This window comes from Anser cygnoides, chromosome 8 (genome assembly GCF_040182565.1).
Source record: "Anser cygnoides isolate HZ-2024a breed goose chromosome 8, Taihu_goose_T2T_genome, whole genome shotgun sequence".
Taxonomy (NCBI): domain Eukaryota; kingdom Metazoa; phylum Chordata; class Aves; order Anseriformes; family Anatidae; genus Anser; species Anser cygnoides.
This window is the reverse complement of record NC_089880.1, coordinates 14,589,121-14,604,539: the sequence shown is the minus strand read 5'-3', so window position 1 is coordinate 14,604,539 and position 15,419 is coordinate 14,589,121. Positions and strand designations below refer to the sequence as shown.

The 15,419-nt window shown below is 38.3% G+C and overlaps 1 protein-coding gene across 3 annotated transcripts in view; it reads right to left on the bottom strand.

Annotated features, from left to right (window-relative positions):
- Positions 1-1,568: 1,568 nt before the first annotated feature.
- BRINP3 (BMP/retinoic acid inducible neural specific 3) overlaps positions 1,569-15,419 on the bottom strand; it is a 234,667-nt gene continuing 220,816 nt past the window's right edge. For all 3 annotated transcript variants that reach the window (XM_013191480.3, XM_013191482.3, XM_013191483.3), the window contains exon 8: positions 1,569-2,949. In XM_013191480.3, coding sequence (XP_013046934.1) covers positions 1,833-2,949 — 1,117 coding nt within the window. In that variant the 3' untranslated portion in view covers positions 1,569-1,832. The remainder of the gene's footprint in view (positions 2,950-15,419) is intronic.

Here is a 15,419-nt window from a genome sequence, read left to right as displayed (position 1 = left end):
GTATAAGGAATTATCTGAATGTGTGTTGGTGAAATAGGAAATGTTATAACTACATGATGAAATCAGGAGGGAGTGGAGAGAAGAAAAAGAAGAGTCTCCTTTGTAGCAGAGTTTTTGAAGTGTTTCTGACCGTGCATTTTAATTTGCTTACATATAATTACAAAACATAGCATTACTTTTGCTATTGTGGTCTACCTAGAAACAAACTGAAGAGTGTAACTTAATTTCAGACTAGGCTGCAATTCAGAATTAAATTGTAAAATAACTAAATTGAAATTAAATTGAAATTAAATGAATTTTAATTGAAATTAACTACAATTATTTTTTTACTTTATGTGCTTGCACATAATTAGTGGTTTTATATGTAAATTCTGTTCCATTAAAAAAAAAAAATCTTTACATAAATGGCATGAATTCAGATTTCACATAAAGAGGTGTTACCTCTGTTGCATCAATTGTTGCATCAATTTCCTTCATTTTATCCTATATTTACTTAGAAAGACTTCTGAAAGCCAAGCCATTTGTAGTATTCACTGCTTGCAAGATGCAGCAGAGATTTCTTGGGAGTCCCAAGTTATGCCATCTTAGAAGCTTTTTTTTTTTTAATGTTTAAAATATCAAAGAACTTAATTCTGATCCACAAGTAGCACCACAGTTAATTCATTTCATTAATAGATAATTACATTTATTTTCCCCTTCTGCTTTTTAAACTAGATTCAAAAACTGCCATGTATATGTAAAAGAATGTGTTATGTAAAACTGAAAAATCTTGCACTGAAAGGTTATTATTTGTACCTAAGGAAAAAAAAATCCACTTATTAAACAATTGTATTGTTAGAGAATTTTCTTGATTGAACTTGAATCTTGTCAGCATGGATGATATTTAGGTAAGTAGTTCAAAATAGATAATTCTATATTAATACTAAAATGTGTGTACATGGGGGAAGGGACAATATATACATATGGTTTACTATTTCTTCTTTCCAGAACCATACAAAATACATAGGCAAAGCAAAGGATTATGGAGACTTCTGAACAGCTCTTTTTCTGGAAATGGTTGTCTCTTGTAGGTGAGTAATATCAGTTTCACAGGCAGGCTCTCACCTGTCTGCTATTGAGCTAATGCAACCTTTCATTACTGTGCATCTCACAACACTAACCTCCTGACCATCCTAAAACCCTCAATATTACCACTCTGGGAGCCTGTATGTCATGTTAAGCAACTTGAAAAGGGCATGCCTTTTCAAGTCTCAGAAGTGTAGCAAGTAAAGCATCACTACAGTTGTCACATCAGCTCAGCATGAACATTTAGATTCATATCCTAAGAATACAATATTCCATAGTTTTGACTTTTCCGTGGTTTCTGTTAAAACCATAAGTCACTATCTTTTATTTACCTACAACCTGTGTTCAACACACAAAAGTATATCAAGGTTACTACTTTTGTGTAAGAAGAAAGAATCCCACAGCATTTCTTTTTAATAACTGTTCAGCTACAAAATTTTATTGGTATCCTTCTATGTTCCCTCTAGAGGATGTAATGCACAAAAGCATTGCCACGGAACATATAAAATTACAAATGAAATTTATTGTAAAAAGTAGAATGTCTTCTAGACTGGTGTCAGTATTTATTTCATTCATAAACCAAAACTGCAGGTATAATATATTCATTGTCAGCAAGTTCATGTGTGTAAATTGCCATCCAACAGTATTGACTGATATAAGACAGATATTGAAAAGACAATTTAAATTTACTCTTCCAAACATAAACTGTTCCACAAAAGCACTGTAAAAACTCCTTCAAGGTTTTGTGTTGTGCTTCACATTTATGGTTAACTACATAATTTGGTTGTGTCATAATCCACTGTGTTTGGCAATTTGGCATTAAATGCCTGCAAAGCAGATTGAATCCTCACCACTTCACTGGTAGACAGTTTGAGTCTATGACGGAGCAAGCAAGAGAAGAGGTCTAGACGACGTTGACCAGGTGGAGAGAGTTTATTTACACGATCACGTATCTCTAACAGCTGCAAAAGTGCTGAGTCCTGTGATCCCTGAGTATAGGGGTAGTCCAGCTGCAAAATCAAGTCTCGAATTGCTTCTGGGTCAAAGTGCATGCTGTAGCCAAACACTTGGATGTTATTGATTTTCATGTAGCCCAGATTTCTTGAGGGATCAATAAATTCCAGGGGCTCATAGTAGATGCTCTCATTGCCATTTGGACCATTTGACTTTATTCGACTCCTCAGATAGATGTGCACTGTTTCAAAAAATGTCTTCCACTTGTTGCCCAGAGTCAGTGTCCAGTTATAACACTGAAGGGGTAAGTCCAGCTTAGTCCGCTCCCAGTCTGGGAAATTATTTTCATTCACAGGCATAAACCAGCTCTCAGAGTGGCTGCCGCCAAAAGGGTTGATGTAAACAGCAAGAACAGGCTCTAAGGTGCTGTTTTTAGTTAGGCAGATTTGAAGAGAGAGGCCCAGTATCATATGAACCAGGCTAGACTTGTACTTGTTACTCTTAAGGGTAAGGAGCATCCGCTTGCGCCAGGAAGGGTCAAACCAGCTGTTAAGGCGCATGTCGTTGCTGATGAAAATTGCATGGACCTCAATTCTCCGATCTGTCTTCTGCAGTAAATACTTCATTTCCAAGTCCTGAAGATCAGTCTCAAACCCAATGTAGTGTTCTGTTGATTCTGCCACTTCAGGCTTGCAAATCCCTTGGCTTAGCATGTATCCAGCATTGCAGCTCCCACAGCGGGTGCGGTTGTCAGGGGCACAGCTCAAACATGCAGAACCATCTCCAATCGTGCAGGGAAGGAACCCATGGCAGGCAACTTGATCATTAGGGCAGGTACATGTGTGAGTCTCTTCAGAAAAGCTCCCCAGCAGGCCATTTTCATTGCAGTAGAGAAAGGACTGGATGCGGTTGAGCCAATAGTTGGAAGATCTGCAACATTAAAATAATATATTTTAGCTCAAAGTGAGACACAAACACAATAAATACAACCTTGTAATTTTTTTATCAGGAAAAAAAAAAAAGATAAAGCTTTTTTTAGCAGCAGATTAAGGCACTATAAACATAACTAAAGTCAGATGACAGCATCTGCTCTCAGATAAATACATGTCTAAATCACCTTTTAACAATGATAGAGAACTTTCCTTATAAGATCACACAACAGGAACATTTGGTTCGCTTATTTTTTTTCTATCTCTGTCAAGAAAGCCTATCAAAGAGCTGTTTTTCTGTAATTGTCTTCAGATTAACATCTTGAAATCCTATACAGTTGAGATTTTTTTCCTCGTACTATTTGCTCAGGGACATGCTTTGTATGTATCTAAGTGTGTATGACTTTGTACCATCTCTGTTTTGTTTTGAAGATTTTTCTAAGCTTGCACACTTTCTTGTTACTAGCTGTAACCATCCTGATTTATAAATAATGAGTCACAGAATGACCAAAATTCTTACCTGGAATAGCAAATAGGACCTCGCACCCCACTAAAACAGATTCAGTCTTAATTCTCTGAATGAATTCCAACACAACACTATCCCTATGGGAAGCCACAGATGACCATGCTGTGTTTAGTTTTCATGTTCTGAGATGAAATTGAACTATCACTGATGTTTTTCTTGTCATTTCATTTCAGTTCCACTAGAAACAACAGTTAATGTGCTAAATTACACTGTGAAAACAGATACTGAAATTAATAATTTAGCCTGATAAGGTACGGTTGCTAGCAGAAAGAAAATGTGAACATAGTTATATGGAGATAGTCAAGAGAAAAATTATCTCCTTTCCCTATCTGTATTTTTAAGTCCTTCTTAGTAATCCTACAAGTGCACAGCTTAAAGGACCTGTTTTGTCTGCTGCAGAGTCAGTTTTATTGTTGCCACATGAATGATGATGGTTGTACAGTTCTTCTGTTTCAATTGCACTGTTTCAGTGCAAGAGCCTCATTTACTGACTTACTTTTTCTGTCATACCTGAATTTGTCTCAAGCATGGGATAGTTCAAAAATCTTAATGATTTTTTTTCCCAACTCTAGTATAAATTCTAAAAGTAAAACATACGGCATCTCAAAATCTGATTTTTTGGAAACATGAAAATAAAACCCAGTAATATTACATCATTTTATACTCTGGTGACTCTCTGTTTTTGATGTTGTGGTTTTGTTTTGTTTGGGGAGTTTTGATCGTTTTTTTCACCTCTTTTCTGTTTCTTTTTTATATATTATCTATCAGTATTTTATGGAAGTATAAGTATATATAATAACATCTGTGACATGAATGCCTAAACAACTTGCTTCTCTATACTTAGATGAAAGTCAACATTAAGGAAAAATATGTTTGGAAAGTTTATATCTTCCTTTCCTGAATAAAACTAGAACATCCATTCTACAAATAAATCCACCGTCACAATATAAATGTTACTCCAAAATTGAGTAGAACATTAAAGCTATAGCTTTCCCAGGTAGAATGGGAAGTTCCTGTGTACTTGTTTTGACAGTAATCTGTACCTACTGAGCTTGCCCTGGCATAACTACATGTTGCGTAGTTTGTTGTATCTCAGGATACATTTCCATGATATATTCTGGTCAAATGAAAGCTCACTGTGCCTGAGCTCCAAGGCTAAACAAAGGCAGGTGACTACATTGGTTTCTCAGCAGAGATTAGCAGCTTGGATTTTGCATTGTGCTAGTTTGGACAAGACATTTCTATATGGCTTGGAGGTTAAACAAAGACCATTTCTACTGGCCCAGAGCCCAGGCAGAGGTATCTTTCAACTACACTCCAGCTACGAATTTTGGAGCTTGACTTCAGATACTTTTAAGCTAGATTTCTGAATAGTACTTTACTGAGGTATACTGGGTGTCAGTGGCAAGGTTTTGGCAGTGGAGAAGGGGGAGTGAGGGCAGACTCTGTGGGAAGAGATCAGGGGCTGCCTTGGGCCAGACGCAGTTCCAGCCAGCTTCACAACAGCCCCACTGTAGCCACAGCTGAGTCTGTCAGTGAAGATGCTGGCACCTCTGAGAAAACACATTTAAGAAAGGGCAAAACACTTCCTAGCAGACTGAGGTAGAAAAGTGTGATAAAGGAGGGGGAGGAGGTGCTGAAGGTGCTGGAGTAGATTCCCCTCCAACCTGTGCAGAAGACCCCATGACAGAGCAGGTCTACCCTAAAGAGCTGCAGCCTGTGGGAAGGACCTACGCTGGAGCAGGAGCAAAGTGTGAGCGGAAGGAGTGGCAGAGAGGAGCTGTGGTGGACTGATCGTAGCCCCTTGCTCACCATCCTCCAACACTGCCCGGGGCAGGAGGAGGTAGAGGAGTTGGGAGTGAAGGAGTGGAGTAGAGCCAGGGAAAATGGGGGTGGGGGGAGATGTGTGTTTTAATTTTTGTTGTTGTTTTTTCCTACTATTTAAGTCTCTTTCGCTTGGCAGTAAATTACATTAATTTTCCCCAAGTTGGGTCTGTGACTGTAACGGGTAAGTGATCTCCCTCTTCTCATGAGCTTTTTCATTTGATTTTTCTGCTGCCTCCTGTTGAAGAGGGGGAGTGAGAGAGCAGCTTGGTGGGCATCTTGCACCCAGCCAAGATCAAGCCACCACATGCAGAAAGGGAGATAATTTGCAGCTTTAAGATGATCTTTAAGATTTAAGCTGTTATGTTTCATCTACCCTTTCTTCCTCTTAGATGTAGTGTATAGGAGTACAGTTTATTATATTGCTACTTACTATTCTGCTTATTATTTGTCATTGAAATAGTTCAAAGAATGTTCTGTGTGGTAGTTTTCAGTATAAACAGCAAATATCACTGCTAGTGTTCTGCAGAAAAGAGAAAAGAAAAAAAGAAAAAAAAAAAAACAGGAAGAATATGAGGCTTCCACACTACTTAGTCAGATACTGTCTACTCTTATACAGGTATTAATTGACTCTGGAAAAAATGTTCTGTATCAAAAGTGTATACTAAAAAGTGTATATAATACATGTGTGTGAAAAGTTTTGGGATGTGCTTGTCCACAGTTTGCTAGGAAACTAAGTAACTAGGAGGCAGTGAGTAAAGATGTCCAGTTTGTCTTATCCTGGCTGCTCAGCCCCCATTTTTATATAAAGGACTTTGGGGGGGGGGGGGGGGGGGGGGGGAATAAAGGAGGATATCTCCTCCTGTGGATACATCTGGGAATGTTAGATTGGACAAGTATCTGGAATGCAGGGTGAGCCAGACAGAAAGAGAAAGAGAGTCTGCAGAATTATTGCAGATTGACAAAGAAGGGAGTTCAGAGAGCAGGGAACAAATTCTCTTGGTGCACAGAGGTGATGGAAGGAGAGAGACCTAATGAGAAACATGACACTGTTGGAAGAGGAGGATTTTCAATTGCTGGATTAAGGTTATTTAAATTAATAAAATTAATTGACAGGTGAAAGTAGTAGGTAGTTGGGTAGTTTACATCTGACTTGGGTAGTTTACATCTCCAGCCACACAGTCTTTAGAATTTTTTTTTCCTTAGTAATGATATAATCTACTGTTTCTGTTATTATGACAAGCAAAATCCTTAATGACACTTCTTTGTTCTTTTTATTTTTAAAAAGCCTACCTACATTTTCAAAAGAAATGTAGCCAGCAGGGTGAGGGAGGGGATTCTCCCCCTCTACTCTGCCATGTAGTGGGTTTACATGGCAAGGTTTTGGTAGCAGGGGGCCATTGGGGTGGCTTCTGTGAGACGAATCAAGAAGCTGTCTCATGTTAGATAAGGGGCCTGCTACTGGCCAGAGTCAAGCCAATAAGCAATGTTGTTTGCACCTCTGTGAGAGCAGATTTAAGAATGGGAAAAAGAAAAAGAAAAAAGAAAAAAGAAAACAAAAAAAAAGAGGAAAAAAAAAAAGAAAAAAGAAAAAAAATACCTGCTGCAGAACATCAGCTGGGAGAGAGAAGAGTGAGAAACAGCCTTGCAGACACCAAGGTCAGCAAAGAGGTGGAAGAGGGTGGATGGGGGCATGAAGGTGTTTTTGGTTTCTTTCCTTTGTTTCTCACTTCTCTAGCTTGTTAGTAATAGGCAATAAATTTTGCTCTCTCCCTACTCTGAGTCTGTTTTGCCTGTGACGTCAGCTGTTAAGTGATCTCCCCATCCTTATCTCAAACCTTGAGCCCTTTGCATCATATTTTCTCTCCCTTTCCCTTTGAGGAGTGGGAGTGAGAGAGCAGCTGTGGTGGAGCTTGGCTGCCTACCCGAGTAAAACTACCACGTCTTCATGAGGCCCCACCTGGAATACTGCATCCAACTTTGGGGCCCTAGCACAAGAGAGACATGGACCTATCAGAGAAGATCCAAAAGAGGGCCACAAAAATTTTCAGAGCACTGGAGAACCTCTCCTATGAAGAAAGGCTGAGAGAGCTGGGATTGTTTAGCCTGGAGGAGAGAAGACTCCAGGGAGACCTTATGGCAGCCTTTCAATACTGAAATGGGGCTTATAAGAAAGATGGAGAGAGAGTTTTTACAAGGGCATGTAGTGATAGTACAAGAGGCCATGGTTTTATGCTGAAAGAGGGTAGGTTTAGATTAGTTGTAAGAAAGAAATTCTTCACTCAGGGTGGTGAGGCACTGGAACAGACTGCCCAGAGAAGCTGTGGATGCCCCGTCCCTGGGAGTGTTTAAGGACAGGTTGGATGGGCCTTTGGGCAACCTGGTCTGGTGGGAGTTGTCCCTACCAATGGCAGTTGGGTTGGGGACTAGAAGATCTTTAAGGTACCTTCCAACCAAACCATTCTATGATTCTATATATATATATATATGTTATTATTATATTTTCCTATGAATAGAGATTTTTAAGTACTCTACCTTCTACAGCTTTGAGATTTAAGGTGCTGCCTTTCTTCAGTGCCTATAGCCAACAGACGTAGATTGAGTCTCTAATACTTAAGGACAAAAAGAGTTTGTCTTCCTGAGTAATATATAAACCCCTGGTATTTCCTGTCCAAATAGAAAATTTTGCTGCCTCTCTAAGCTCATTATACAAGTCCAATCTATGCTAACACCAGAATTTGAGGACCATTGAGCTGTTGAATATCCTCCACAAGGACCTCAGCCACAGGTTGACTGAAAATTTTACACAAATGACTGACTACAAGTCAGTAATTACATCTATATTATGCCAGATAGTTCTGAAAACATAATTAAAATAAACAACTCTTCAAGGAAAATCAAAAGACATCTACTAGATATCTTTCCGGATTTTAATGGGATCCATTTTTCTCGCTCAGATCTTGCCATGGCCTCCAGACAACAGTATAGTGTGGGAATATTTTTTTGAAGCTTGGTGCATCTAGCTTGAGACAAACAAAATCTCACATTCTTCTAGATTATTATTTTATTCACCTAAGAGTCAACTAGTATCAGTTATTACTTGATGTCATTCATTAGATTTCCCTTTTCTAGTACATGAGATCTAATTATTCTTTATTTTTCTAAGTTAGGTGACTGAGCTTGTTCTTGGTTGTCTAGATACTCTGTGAAATCTTGAGCGTACCACTTCTAATTCACCTGGGTCAGGGCAGTCCCAGATAGGAGTACAGACTGGGAAAACTCATTGAAAGCAGCCCTGCAGAGAATGATTTGGGGGATTTGGTGGACAAAAAGCTTGACATGAGCCAACAGTGAACGATTGCAGCCCAGAAGGCCAAATGCATCCTGGGCTGCATCAACAGAGGAGTGGCCAGCACTGGAGGGAGGGGATTGTCCCCCTCTGCTCTGCTCTTGTGAGGCCCCACTTGGAGTATTGCATCCAGGTCTGAAGCCCCCAGAACAAGAAGGACATGGATCTGTTAGAACAGGTCCAGAGAAAGGCCACAAAGATGATCAAGGGGCTGGAGCACCTATCCTATGAAGAAAGGCTGAAAGAGTTGGGGATGTTCAGCCTGAAGAAGAGAAGGCTCCAGGGAGACCTTGTTGCAGCTTTTCAATACTTCAGGGGGCTTATAAAAAAGATGGAGAGCAAATTTTTGTTTGTTTGTTTATTTTTTGTGGGGTTTTTTTTGTTTGTCTGTTTGGTTTTTTTTTTGCTTGGGCAGATGATAGGACAAAGGGGAATGGTTTAAAACTAAGAAAGGGGAGATTTAGATTAGAGATTAGGAGGAAATTCTTCACTCAGAAGATGGTGAAGAACTGGAACAGGTTGCCCAGAGAACCTGTAGATGTCCCATCCCTGGAGGTGTTCAAGACTAGGTTGGACGAAGCCCTGGGCAACCTGATCTAATGTGTGGCATCCCTGCCTGTGGCAGGGAGTTGGAACTCAATGATTTTTAAGGTGCCTTCCAACACAAGCCATTTTCTGATTCTATGATTCTATGACTAAATTCTCAGTACATCCCTTCATTCATCACGACATCATTCTGTATACATTGCATGTGTCCTTTTACCTTTAATCGGTTCTATTTAATCAGTTATATTCTCCTTGTGTTAATGGGTGACTAGTGACAAAGCGGCTACTTATCTTGAGCAGTTGCTACTTACTTATTAATTAATTAAGAAATAAATGAAGACAATAAGTATCTGGGGGAAAGTTGAAAGGGCTCTCTAATTATCCTTTCAATAAGATTATAAGCAATATTATTTCATCTGGAAAATTACATTTACTAGCCTAATGTGTTTGTTTTTGCAGACCTTGAGCTGCAGAACTTTTGTGTTCCAAACCTAGTGAAAAAGAAAAAAAATCTTATTTACTTCAATGAGCTTTGAAACAAAATGTGTTGCTTGAAATATCTGTGCTTTCAAGATCATATAATGTTATGCGATAAGCTATTATCAAAAGCTATTTTAATGAATAGTATACTTGACATCATAATCTTACTTTTGAATTAAAGTAATATTTAATTTAGATAAAATTAATTATAGTATAAGACACCTTTTATCAAATTATACAATGCTCTCCCAAAATTCCTCTGAATTTTTCTGTAACTTTTTTGTTGATTAATATAGAGTCATGCAAATTAACCTTTCAAAAACTAACAAAAAGTTACAAAAGAAGTGCATAGTCCAGGCTGGAATTTCTATGTAAACATAAATATCATTGATTTTCCTGTTAGCTGAATACCTGTTGTCTTACTAGGAAATAGACCATCAACCCTTTGCTTACACAGAGTAGGGCACTGAGCCAGATAACTCATACAAAACACATACAACTATAAACCACATACATGTACCCTTTAGTTAAAACCCATCAACTGCCCTTCCACTTTGCAAAGAATTTCTAGTCACCTGAACCACATATCTCTTTTGTGGACAAACATTTATATCCAACCCTATTTAATTAATATATTTAGTTGTGTGTGACAGTATTCCAGAAACCTTTCACAAGTCTTAAAATTTAGTGGGAAATAGATTTCTAATTATTTCTAGTTTAATAACAGGTCCAGCCAACTGAAGGAGTAAATTCTACCTTCTCACATTTAACCCTTTTCCTACTATATCAGAAGAAAATCAGGCTGTTGCTGGATAACCAGTATCTTTTGTGGGTGAACCTTCTGTTGCACAGGATGAACTAAGCAGTTGGCTACCATGCTTTCAGCTAGAATATTTACAGAGCAAACAAAGCCTGCCATATAATCCCACATTTACACAAGCATGGCAAAAAATAGCAATCTTAAGTGTTTTTGTAGATGAAATAATTCTGTGAGAGATGCGCTGCATTACCTCTTTATGAAGTGCTTTCTAATTTTTAATTTTAATATGTCTTTAAAATATATATATATGGCTATGCAATAACTTTACATTTAAAAAATAATAATAATAATTTATTTGAACAATAGCGGTTGCAAGTTGAAATCCAAAACTTATGCTTACTATTGTTCAATACACTGTAATATTAAACATAAGAACAAAGCAGTATGGTCACCTTATATAATATCTATGGCAAGTACTTAATCATGATATGCCACTTTTACCTCCCTCTCTGCCTCACTAAGTGCTTAACATCTGTTGTACATCAGATGGTTCAGTAGCAGATGATGAGTACTCAGTGAGGCAGATGCTAAGTAAAAAAATGAAGACAATTTAACTGGAAGTGTATAGGCAGTAAAATACCCATTACCTATTTTTCCCTCCTTTGGAGGTTGAGTCCAGTATAAATCTGTAAGACAGGAACATCAACAGCAAATGCACTTACAAGCCTCTTTAAAACATCCTACACTTGATCTTGTGGGATCACCTCTTGGGAAGGACAAATAAGAATCCAAGTACTTAGTTCCTCTGCTGTGATTCTTAACAGGAACATTAATTTTTACTAAATTTGATAATGGTCTTTATGTGAATGCACTTTTCTTCTGGGAATCACCATAAAACTACTATCCTGACAGTCATCGGAAGGCCAGTGAATGATTGATTAGAAGACTGAATGTGTTTAGTTTGTTCAGCCTTACAAAATTAAAGTAGTACTATAAACACTGCTCCAATAAACACGCCTGAAATTATTTGACTATGGCTGATGTTACAGGTATGTCAGTGATACTCTCAATGACAGCTTCAAATCCTACTCTAAATGATGATAAATAGGAGCAATGCAGCTGTTCTGAGTTCACACCTTATAATTTCACAGCTGGCTCTGCCTGAGCCAGATGTTTTAAAGCTCTTCTAAAGATCTGCACTAGCTACATGGCCTATAGTGAAACTGAGGTTTTAACAAACTGCATACTCATCCCACAGCATATTGTGAGGTAGAGAAGGAGCATGATACTTTTCTGAATGTATATAAATGAAAAAAGAGCTTCTAGTTAGAAATTTGCTAAAATCCCATGCTAGTGTTCACAGAAAGCATATTAATTATGTGTGAAAATTATATAGAAATATCATTACCATATGCTAAAATTGCTTCCAGAAAGAGGATGTGGGAACTAAAAGGTAGTTTGGTTTGAGACCTGTGTATGATACCTATGCTACAGGAAAGGGACTGGAAGAACAAGGAGGCTGATTCTGTTGCTAGGATTAATAACAACCTATACTGAATCTACATTGACTTATTGAAGTCAAATACTGTCTTCTCCCTTCTTAATCACATCTAAGAATAATCTTTGCAGAACCCCCAGTTCTTGTGTCACCGTTCTGCAGCTCTTGCCACAGCAATGAGTGGTACTCTATATTTTAAAACTAATAATGCACGTTTAATTTAAATTCCAGATTGTCTTAATTATAAAAAAGCAGAATTAAACCCCTGTACTAAAAGACATAGACATCTAACACCTTGTAAGGAAGAAAAAAAAGAGAAAAAAAAAACCCTGCCAAGAGTTACTTGATATTTCATACTAAAAATATTTTGACATTGAAAAGATATTTGTCATTATTCAGATTTAGTTCATTGAGATAAGTCCGACATGGGGCAGCTGCTAGCTAAACTCTCACAACAGTTTTTTTTGATTGGTTGGTTGGTTATTTTTTTTTCTTAAGAATAAACTCCTGACATTGTTTTATTGATTAAACAAAGCCACATACAATTTGAAGATCTTCTCAAAGTTCTTGAAATCCTCACTCTAGGAAACAAAGCTTTTAACAATGAATCTTTAATGCTTTTTGTTTGTTTTCTTCTTAATAAAATGTTGGTTGTGGTAACACAGCTAGAGCAACTTAGAGTTTTATCTCTGAGTATGTACATGCAGTTATTTAACTTTTTAAAGGTATTTAGGGCTTGTTGGTTTTCCTGGATATAAAGATCATATTCTGCTTAATTTTTCAGAGGATCTTTCCAGTTAGCATGTTAGGAGTATACAAATCTGTAGTTTTAACTACACTAATGTTGCACCTCCTTTATTCTTGTAGCAAAGATTTTCTAATCTTTAGCACTTTCCCCCCCAACAAAGAATAGTCATATAGATAGCATTTTAAGATAACGTACCCACTCTTTTTTGACAAAGCTATAAGCTATAGTGAAATCAGAATCAAACTGCTTTGTAATAACAGTTACTTATTTTAAAAGCTTCAAATCAGAGACAAGCTTTGAAAGCTTTTACTAAATAATGATCCCTAGCTTGTAAATAACAATCCATAGCAGGGACAAAGGAAATGCCAGTCAAATTATTTAATCCTGTTAAAAAAAAAAAAAAAAAAAAAAAAAAGAGGAATTAGAGGCACTAGGAAAAAAAAAAAAGTTGACATGCACAGGAGGAACAAGGAAATTACAAAACTAACAATAATGCAAATGATACAACATCATATCTGTTTCTTAAAGCCACTCATCTGATACATATATATGTACATGTACTTGTTTTTCTAGTGTTAGATAAGTATAAAACTCATCTTGGGCAACAGATTATCCATTAATTCTGCAAGCTTTTACATGGGCTTTTCCACATGTATATTAAAGTGCAATTGTGAAGAAAAATTATGAAAGTAGGAGCTTATCTAGACATTTTAATTATTTGCCCATTTGACATGCATCTTTAAGACATTAGATAAATAACTAGGAATCTTATTTCAACACAATCAACCTTTTCATGTCAGGGAAAGTGAAGGAAGTATAAAATTGGACAAACTGAAGATAGACCACCCAACTACTTTTAGAAAGGCAAGTAATATAAGAACATAATTCCACATAAACAACTGTACACAATGCAGAGACTCATACACTAGCACGCGATTGACCTATTGATTTGACAACAAAAAATATCCTTCTGCAGAGATGAATGCTTACATCTTGAAATCAGCATGATTAGTGTAGCCCTGCACCATTGCTGCCTTTCCCCCACAGCTTCATGTTAATGTAGGTTGAGCAATGACAGCTCTTTGTTCTGTGTTCAACTGTCCATAAGATAGATAAAGCAATGAATAAATTAAATGGAAGGACCATTGGCTTACAAAAAGGAGAAAAAAATGAAATGGTATTTTGAGATTAAAGATATTCCATTGTAAGATGTAAGTGTAAAAATAGCTAATTTATGTGTGTCTTCCTATCCAAAGTTACACATAGCAATGAAGTAATTGTAACATAATTATGAGAATAGGGCTTCCTCAAATTATCTGAATCTATTTTAATTAGGCATAATCCTAATTTATAGGAAGAAGTGACACAGCATGGGCTGCTAAAACCAACTGGATTCCCTTATCAACATATATCCTCCCTTTGTAAATTCGTGGCAAGGTTTTGGTAGCAAGGGGCCATAGGGGTGGATTCTGTGAGAAGAATCTAGAAGCTGCCCCATGTAAGGTAAGCGCCCCACTGCTGACCAGAGTCGAGCCAATAAGCGATGTTGTTAGCTGTGAGCGCATATTTAAAAAGGACAAAATAATAATAATAAAAAAAAAATTTGCCACACAGCAGCTGGGAGAGTGAGAGGAGTGAGAAACAGCCTTGCAGGCGCCAAGGTCAGTGAAGGAGGGGGAGAGGTCCTCCAAGCGCCAGAGCAGAAGTCCTCTGTGGCCTGTGGTGAGGACCACGGTGAAGCAGGCTGTCCCCCTGCAGCCCATGGAGTACCACGGTGGAGCAGGGTTCCACGCTGCAGCCCGTGGAGGAGACCATGGTGGAGCAGGTGGACCTGCACCGACGGAGGCTGCGGCCTGCCACAGCAGATTCTGCTGTGCCAGAGCAGATTCTGGGCCAGACCTGTAGCCCATGGAGAGGAGACCACACAGGAGCAGGTGACCTGGCAGGAGCTGCTGCCCGTGGGGGATCCAGGTTGGAGCAGTTTGCTCCTGAGCAATGGACCCCATGGTACAGACCCATACCTGGAGCAGTTCTTGAAGAGCTGCTGCTTGGGGGAAGCTGACGCCGGATCAGTTCAGTAAGGACTGCATCCCGTCGGAGGGACCCCACAAAACAAGGGACGAGAGTGATCGAGAAGGAGCAGCGGAGACGAAGTGCTATGGACTGACCACAACCCCAATTCCCCCATTCCCCGGCACCGCTCAGGGGGAGGAGGTGGAAGAGGGCGGATGGGGGGAAGGCATTTTTGTTTTTTTTTTCCTTTGTTTCTCACTTCTCTAACTTGTTAGTAATAGCCAATAAATCCTACTATCTCCCTACGCTGAGTCTGTTTTGCCCATCATGATAATTGTTGAGCGATCTCCCTGTCCTTATCTCAACCCTTGAGCTTTTTTCGTCGTACTTTCTCCCCGTTCCTCTTTGAGGAGGGAGAGTGAGAGAGCAGTTGTGGTGGAGCTCAGCCGCCCACCCGAGTAAAACCACATTACACCAAAGCAAGAATCTCCCAGTAAAGATTAATGGTTTTAATTAAAGAATACAAAACTCAGTACTGTATTCATACCTCATATATTATATTAAAAAAAAAAAGAAGCTCAATGTGCTTTTTTTTTCTCTCATGTTAATAACTGAGAACAACATAAAATAAATACATTTTTAGCAAGCCCTCAGTCTTAATGTAGGCACAATATACTTTACAGGAGAAGAGAAGTTTGTTTTTCTGCCACGATATGTTTGAATAAAT